The sequence below is a fragment of the Amblyomma americanum genome, chromosome 7 (genome assembly GCF_052857255.1).
Source record: "Amblyomma americanum isolate KBUSLIRL-KWMA chromosome 7, ASM5285725v1, whole genome shotgun sequence".
Classification (NCBI taxonomy): Eukaryota; Metazoa; Arthropoda; class Arachnida; order Ixodida; family Ixodidae; genus Amblyomma; species Amblyomma americanum.
Genome location: NC_135503.1, coordinates 17,282,131 through 17,290,615, shown reverse-complemented (window position 1 = coordinate 17,290,615; position 8,485 = coordinate 17,282,131). Strand labels below are relative to the sequence as shown.

General features: G+C 49.1%; 1 protein-coding gene across 2 annotated transcripts; it reads right to left on the bottom strand.

The window, feature by feature from the left end:
- Window positions 1–291: 291 nt before the first annotated feature.
- Window positions 292–8,225, bottom strand: LOC144096963 (uncharacterized). Of its 2 annotated transcripts, none has more exons than XM_077629771.1 (5): window positions 8,038–8,225; window positions 4,665–5,099; window positions 4,109–4,281; window positions 2,916–2,946; window positions 292–573 (listed from the first exon to the last, which is right to left on the bottom strand). In XM_077629771.1, the coding sequence occupies exons 1-5, from the start codon at window positions 8,089–8,091 to the stop codon at window positions 352–354; spliced, it is 915 nt and encodes a 304-aa protein (XP_077485897.1). In that variant the 5' UTR covers window positions 8,092–8,225; the 3' UTR covers window positions 292–351. The 2 variants fall into 2 exon arrangements, with proteins under 2 accessions (XP_077485897.1, XP_077485898.1); XM_077629772.1 differs by having other exon boundaries at window positions 4,665–5,084.
- Window positions 8,226–8,485: the final 260 nt, after the last annotated feature.

Here is an 8,485-nt window from a genome sequence, read left to right as displayed (position 1 = left end):
ACAAAAAAAAACTTTTTGAACTGAGTTCAACGCCCGAGCTTTTGTTCATTTTTTTTGTCTCCTGAAATGAGGAGCGTTGCTGAAGACCTCGGTTTTTTTATTTTCAGATCTCCAAGCTCCTTTTATTTTTTTCTCTCCATTGTTCTCAGTGCGTGTCCACGACACCACTGCGCTAAGCATCAGCCATGTAGGTAATGGAGAGATTTTGTGCTTTGTTTCTTTGCTTTCTGCTGCCATCCCGATCCCCAACCTGCACAGCTGCCTTTTCTGGCGTGACCATGACACCGCCGCGTCCTGTGGTCCATCTCTATCTGGATGTTCTGATCGGGCGCTGACCAGGAGAAGGCCACTTCAGAGCGTGCCCGTGCCTCCGTGCACGAAGTAAGTGGCCCCCGGCTTCGGGAACCTCTTGGCTGCTACGGCGTCTTTCAGGGGCGGGTGGTCATGGCGCACCCAGACGTGGAAGGAGACCAGGAACCAACCGGTGTCCACGTCGGGCGTCACCATGAGTGCGCTGTTAGGGCACGAGTCCTGGTTGTTGAGCGCGTCTTGCAGTATCTTCACGTACACCATCTGCGAGACCACAAGAGAACCCTGTCTTAGAGCTCAGCTCTTAGGCGTCCGCTCCTGCGTTTCCCGTCGTAGTCGTCGTCGGCGTAGTCGCCGTAACACGCCACGCCACCTGTCAGGTGGCGTGGCGTGATTTGGTGTGTGACAGGTGGCGTGTTGGCAGGTAGTCGCAAAGCGAAACACCATGCACGTGCCATATGGCAACCAGAAGGTGGCTTCCACGGGAAGATCCCGGAGGGTGGCTAGCAGCATAACACTCCACCTGCCAGCGGTGGCAGGTGACGTGTCAAGAGCTGCGCTCAAATTTCGCATTACCGACCATCGTAATCGTCTGTCAACTTGTTGGTGCAAAATATGCAGCGAGTGTTTGCAGTATGACATAGAGATAGGCAAGGGCCAACGAGCACGCTTCTTGCCAGGTATGCTGGCAGATGAAGTGCATGGGGCCTGCTCTGACATGTGACACCTCGAAATACAGGTGTATTGAACAGCTACGTGCTTCTTATCACTGCTAAAACTTTCACAGCTCGACAAGTGAGGCAGCGTTAACAGGCTACAGTCCACTGCTCCAATCACTCGTGCACTGGACTGTGAGTTAAAGTTTGGTCTGGAACTGTCGGTTATACAGAGCGTATAGCGAGAAAGCGCACTGACACAACTGAGTCCTATTAACTGTTTTAATGGTATTGTGCGTTCACGCTGCTTCGATCCAACATCAACTGTGAGCTTGTAAAGAAGAATGTGCGGTCAAAAACTTTAAAACAACACACGCAATGTCGCGATTTCAGAAATACGATCATGGTGTTGCATTTGAATGAGCTCGTACTGGTAAAACAGCGCAAACAATGACGGACATGGAGAAAGGAAGATATAGGACGAGCACAGTTTTTTTTTCTGACGCCTTTCTTGCGATTGATCGATATTGACATAAGCTTTCCCGCTTCCTTTCTTCTTGTAAGTCGTTGTTTGCGCTGTCTTACCAGGATGCATCTTTACTGACTTCCCCAACTGAATGTTGTGTTAATTTAAAATAGCCTTTTCTCTTTCAATTTCCTCGCTTTTCTCTTAGTGGTCCAATTGAAACCTGCGTTGGCATGACAAAGCTGACAGCAGCAAACAATGCCCTTCGCAGGTTCTAGGCCGCGTTATTGGCCAGTGACAGAAAGATGAAAGAATGAATCCGAGTTGTTTAAGATACGCGTTTGTTTGCGCTTGTTCGCATACATATTTCCTCTGGAGTGCAGCTTAGATGTGCCACTTGTAAACATATGTATTTGTCGTTCGTCTGCCTGCTTACTGTCGGATACGTTCGAAATGGGCATTTTTCCTTTTGGGGCGCAACTGCGACTACAGTAGTTCGTGGAGTACAACGCTGTTTCTTTTGTAAGAGCCGTTCGCTACATCCAAAAGAAATAAACTGCGCCAATAGGCTAACTTATTTGTTCACGAGGAACAATTTCGCACTACACGGCACAGCCTTAAGGCTTTCAAGGAAGACGAATGCGTTGCGCTATTGACATTGAAACGAGCAAGAAAGTCAGTGCCTCAAATGCAACACGCTCTCCTTCATTGAAATGTTTAATGTTTACTGGAAGTTCCTTCTCTGAACTGTTTTCTATATTTGCTGACGCTGTAAAACATAGCATACGCTTGGCCTGAAAGCGCTCGACATAATTTTAGTGCCTCAAGCAAAAAAAAAATTGTGCTACCGAAACAAATAGTGGCGCTTTCGGAAGAACAGTGGACGTAGCTTGAGTGTACGCGTACTAGAGCCGCTGGAAAGCCTGGGATTTAAAAAAAAAATGCCGCATGCGACCGATGCGACTTATGCGGCAGAATATGCGTTAGCATTAGTGCTCCCCCTGACGGTGGCGGCTGGCGTGATCCACTTCATCAACCACTGTGTGACACGCCGTACTCCCTCGCCAATCTCTCCGCCCTTCGACTCTGAGTGACGACCGCGGTTTTCCTCTCCCCACCCGTAGCCTCCCATCGAATCGTACTCTCTCCCTCCCTCCTCGATCCTCCCTCCCACCCTCTCTCCACTTGCCTCCTTCCCTCCGAGGCTTCACATGCCGGACGCGGACGCTGGATGTGGGTTTAAACCCAATAAAACAGTTTTTTACAGAAACTATGCAGACTGTTGATTCCCATGGCTTCTATCCTTCCTTGCCTCTGTACATCACCGTACTTCAACAGGCATCACATTCCACGAACTAACGCATTGTGCTGCACGCCATGATTTAGAAAAACTGCTTTCGTAGTGGGTTTGAAACGCTACAGCATTGTTACAGTTTCCATACATGTTCTCACAGAGAAGGAAAATACAGATAGAAGCAACGAACCTTGCGGTCGTGGGCAGTGAGCCGCTTCTTCCTGAAAAAAAAAAAAAACGGGTTGCAATCGCATTAGAGCTACAATAAACGCAAACAAAATAGCCAGATATGCTATGATTTAATAAAGAAGCAATTTTTCACTGGTCCTTAGCTCTTACCACTGAGAGAATGGGGAGTTTTATATGCTGAGCCCGACCGAGGTTACACGTTCAATTCTCACGGCTGTTTGCATAGTGATGTTTTGACGTTCCTTGTAATGCATTGGATGGTTTAAATTTTCCGAGACGCATGCATACTGATATTTTGGCGTACGTTGTGGAACCTTGGCTGCTTGAAATTATTCCGACGAAGTCCTGCATGGCGTGAATTTATAATCAAGGTGAAGCTCTGACACCGATGCTAAATGCTGGGAGGGACTTGACGGACATACGTTGGCCATTCCGAAGTTTGAATGGTTATTAATGATCTACCGGAATTTAGAGGCATACAACAACTCGATGACGATGTGTCTGGTTTCCACCCCGTTCACGAGCACCCAAGCGTATCTTGGTTTCTACTGCCACTAAAACCCTATGTAGAACCGATATCTTTTTCTCGCTGATTCTTCAATTCTTTGGAAATGACGAACGCAGAAAAGAAACATCGCATTAGCTATCAGTTGCGCACAAGCACATAGTGCCACGCTGTCACCTCATGCATACATGCACCACTGTCTCAACATAACCTGGCGCAATAAGTCGTTCGACTGTTACAGCAGTACCTGATTTCATAAGGCCTTGCTAGGACAGCTTGTAACTTTCCTATGTAATAGTGCACCTATGTAATAGCTTCGATATATGTATACCTACTGTTCGCTCTTCTCTCTCCCAGGTGTTCTTGTCCTTTCGTTATCCTGGACATGACTTAATTGTCTGGACATAAGTCTGGTTTACCGCGCTGAATTGGTTTCCCCCGCTTACTCTCCCGCCACATACACGCTTTTTTCCCCTTCTCCAGCCGCACTTGACAACAATCCGTTAGCACGATATAAGGTAAGGGGCTGACGCAGTGTTCTTCAATAAGCTGAAGCTCCTGAAAGCAGTTGCCGAGGTTCAAAACCACGTTTTCCTATGCGTCGCTTGCTAACGGTGAAAAGCATTCCCTCTTACCCCATTTCCGCGGGTAAGAAAAAATTGCCCGTGCCCTCAAAGCTGCACGCGTACCTCTGCGCTGGGGGCGGCGCTGCGGCCACAACTTCAGGCAGGGCCTTGCGCTCTGCAGTCTTTTTCGTGGCCGAGCCAAAAGAGTTGCCAGAGTCCGGAGACTGCTGGTGGTAGCGCATCATCACGTCGCTGAAGCTCAGGTCGGGAGGCGTGTCCTTGGGTTCGGGCGGAATCTGGGTCGCAGCGATTAACCTACATCTCGAATATCAGTCGCCACATGGTGAAATTACCGTCTCCATTAAGGAGGATACCTCTACTGATCAGATTTTACATTTTTGTGCAGGTGATGTGCACAAAAATCGTTTTGATTGATGAATTGATTGATAAATTGACTGATTCGCTGAATAGTATTTCATCAGTTAATATTTGGTTGATCAGTGGTTAATAAATAATTAATTATTACTTAATTGCTGACGCTTCATTAATTAATCGAGTGATCATTAGATCTGTTCAATTATTAATGTATCTACGATCGATCTCCTTACAGAGCATATCACTCTCCTCCTCCAGTCACCACAAAAGAAAGCCGCGAGCGTCAGTCAGCACACTCGCGCACCGAATACTTTCGAGGTGTTCCCCGAAAGATCCTCTTGAAGAATCCGCTGGACACACTCCTGGCAGGTCTGCTGCTGCACGTCGCGTACAGCCGCTGACTGCGCGAACCACCGTCCCTGGATGCCCTGTTCCGCACTGCGGAGCTGCCCAGTCGCACCGAGCTGGCGCCCAGCGTGCGGCTGTTGGCCGACCGACGCTGCGGACTGTCGGGCGGACTATCCTGCGAGTAGCCGCCGCTCCAGGCGTCCATCCTGCCGTCCGGCAGCAGCGGGAACATGATCTCCGTCTCTGGGAAGGCGTCGCTGGCGGCGGGCGCCCGCCGCTGCAGCAAGTTACCCAGCGGCCTCTGGCGCAACGCCGACGACCGCGGTGGCATACGACAGCTGCCCTGGTACGAGCAGCCGGGACTTTGGGATTCCTCCTGCGGAGGCCAACGCTACGCAAATGGCCCTCGCTTCTAAAATAGATCTAACATGAAAGGGGACGCACTGCCAGCATTCAAGTATGAGATAACTTTTCCCTTTGCTCTGAATTGTTTGCCTTGGGACGGATAATACTTACGATACATTTTCTACCTCATAGCAGAAGTAACAGAAATCACTCTCGTGGGCAAACTGTCTGTTCTCATTCATATTGGAGCTACGTATGAGTACCGAGTACCTCAAGGGCTCCTCCATGGGCAACTACTATGACGTGCTTGAGCCTTCAATATGCATGCCAAGTTAAACGTGGTTGCAGGATCTGTCTGGCGTAGATGACAGCATTGCGAGCAGTAGAAATACAACAAACCAGAGAGGTAGTTGCTGAAGGAAAAGATGAGTACAGAAGCGACTTCACTTCTGTAAACTGCAGAGTCTGCACGTTTTGTAGGGCTACGGAAGTGCAAACCACTTGAAGCATTCCAATGGCCGAATAAATAAGCCAGCGAAACTCATTCGTGGTGCCTGGCTGATGCCAGAAGGGTACGGGAACGGAGCTTAGACACCGGATAGGGGACATGCGACGCTGAAAGGTATATCACGCTCTCACATATTTGGTCAGCTGATCAGGAAGGCTCAGTAGTATGACTTAGTTTTTGCAGTGACTTATTTAGGCACAGGAGTAGAGTCGGCTTGAAGTAAGCTTTTCGTCCAATGAAACAGTATAGCCTTTGTTGCCGATTGCTGACACTCATTTTTCCCGCCAAAATACTTCCATAATGTTCGCATCAAAACGGAGGAGGAAGAAGCCTAAAGAGATACCGGAGAGCGGAACGGCTCGGTGATCCTCACGTTCTATAAAGGGTGTTCACGTGACGTCATGACACGCCATTTTACTGCTCAGCCCGCAGCCTCAGCAGTGCAGGCCGGAGCCGGTGACAATAATCCTGTGAACGTCTGTGCCTGCCCGTTAAATTATTTTGTACGATCTCCTGTCTTTTGTGCGATTTTTTGCACTGTTCCTAGTCTTTGCGTTTCTCATAATTTGCTATGTGTGCGACAAACGCCAATGACAGATGCTAGCCAGCACCTTCCCAGTAGCCGCCGCGGTGGCAGAGAGGTTATGGCGCTCGGCTGCGGGCCCGAAAGACGCGGGTTCGATCCCGGCCGCGGCGGTCGAATTTCGATGGAGGCGTAATTCTAGAGGCCCGTGTAGTGTGCGATGTCAGTGCACGTTCAAGAACCCCAGGTGGTCGAAATTTCCGGAGCCCTTCACTACGGCGTCTCTCATAGCCTGAGTCGCTTTGGGACGTTAAACCCATATAAACCAAACCAAAACCAAACCAAACCTCCCCAGTGTTTCTTATTCTTGTCCATCTTCTGTATAGTTCTTTTTTTAAAAAAATGGCGCGGTAGTACCGACACGGCGTAAGGAATGCGCATATGAGTCCAGCATGCATTCACCTGCTCGGATGTGTGGCGTCGCAGTGTGCTAATTAGCAAGATGACGGCTCTCTTGCAACGAATTCGTACTCACTTTAGGCTGTGATATTTTCGTCCACATTCGCAGGGGCGCAAGCATGGCTAAGTGAGAGTAACAGATGACGTCATGCTGTTGATGAGGCGTACAACCAGCGATTCAGGATGCGTACACGTGGTCATCGACTTCGTGGTGAAGCTTTGTAGCTTTATAGTTGTTTACATTTGCGACTTTTGCAACGCAGACCACTGGGCATGACCGTGTTGTTTACCTGACTCTACGCTTTACTGTCGAAACAGTGTTTGTCATCTCCAGCTTTAGTGCTGCGGTCATAACTAAATTGAATACAGGGAACTGCGCCTGACTTCACTCTTCCGGTCACTCGAGAGAAGCGATATAATTGATGTGTTCACACTTCTCTTATGGGGCGGCGCTTTCAAGCAACTAAGAAAGATGGCGATTTTTTCTCAGCGTTCCTTATTTGACTAGCCAACTGAGCAGACAGACTTCATGCTTATTTTTTCTAGCAACTTCAAATATTCTGCCCGAACTCATTACTTCACTTAGCTTAACGCAGTCAGCACTGAGTGCTTAAGTTCATGAGAGGAAGCTGCTTAAGTACAGCCGTTTTTATGCAGAAGATATCATGAAAAGAAGTACGCTTTGTGCTCTGACAACATAATTAGGCGCCATCAGGACCTACCGCGATGCGCCGAACGGTAAAGGGGCGTAGTTATACTGACACGTAGCCCCAGGTCACAGGTTTGATACCAGCAGTGTCGGCGGCATCTTAGTAAGTGCAGAAACGTTCATATACCGACATTTCCGTGCAGTTGAAGATCCTAAATGATTGAAATCTATCCGGAGCCTTGATTGAAGGTTTACCTCACAGCCGCTTCTTCGCCTTGGGTACGCATCCACGCGAATAATTATTTCAACGCAAAAGCAAAACACCTTCTCAGAAGTGAACGCTTCCCATGACAACTCCCAGATATTTCTGTTTTTATGGGGGTCTAACGTCCCAAAGCGACTCAGGCTATGAGGGACGCCGTAGTGAAGGGCTCCGGAAATTTCGACCACCTGGGGTTCTTTAGGGTGCACTGACATCGCACAGTACACGGGCCTCTAGAATTTTGCCTCCACCTAAATTCGAACGCCGCGGCCGGCATCGAACCCGCGTCTTTCGGGTCAGCAGCCGAACGCTATAACCATGCACTTAGCGTACCGCGGCGGCTTTCCCGGATATTTCTGTATCGCTCACAAATTTCATTTCACCCTAAAGCGTTGAACACTCGAAACGCCGCAATTAACCACTACGAGGAGTAAGTGCACAAGTGGCCAGCGCCAAGCTAGCGGTTCATATTGGGCCTCAGCGTATACTAAAGAGTATCGCGTTCACCTCATGAGAATTACGCTCGCGAGAAGAGTGCACACGCGTTGAAGACCGAGCTGATAAAGACCGGTACGAGACTCACGTTCATGTTCGCAGGCAGCAGCTTGGCCTCAGATTCAGCAGCCGAGCACAACATATATGATGACTTCACTTGACTCGGCCGCCGTCACTCGAGCACACTCGGCATGGCGGCGCACAGTTCGCATGCAAAGCCACGAAGAAAAGCCGCCGCACGGCTGCAGCCCGCATTCGCTCCCCACGCTTCGTCCCACTCTTGTCTTCTTCTTCTGACTCCAGGAATGTACTCCACGAATGGCGAGAAGATAAAGGATTTTCATTCAAAGCACAGAGCTCATTTCTGCAGGATGCAATGCTGGCAACAAGCGTTTTTCGTGCAGTTCGTCGAATTATTGCATGCTTGTAAGCAAAAGACAGCGAACGCTACCGACGGTCCTCGTTTAGATGGCGGTGGTGGTGGTGATGATGACGATACTGAAGCGAAAAGCTTCACTACGCTAGGTAAAGCTGTC

Excerpts from the sequence above, each read along its gene's own strand:
- LOC144096963 (XM_077629771.1), bottom strand. The coding sequence starts at position 8,091 with ATGTTGTGCTCGGCTGCTGAATCTGAGGCCAAGCTGCTGCCTGCGAAC. Across the intron at positions 4,282-4,664 it reads GAACACCTCGAAAGTATTCG|ATTCCGCCCGAACCCAAGGA; the intron begins GTGCGCGAGTGT and ends GCTGCGACCCAG. Across the intron at positions 2,947-4,108 it reads GCGCCGCCCCCAGCGCAGAG|GAAGAAGCGGCTCACTGCCC; the intron begins GTACGCGTGCAG and ends TTTTTTTTTCAG.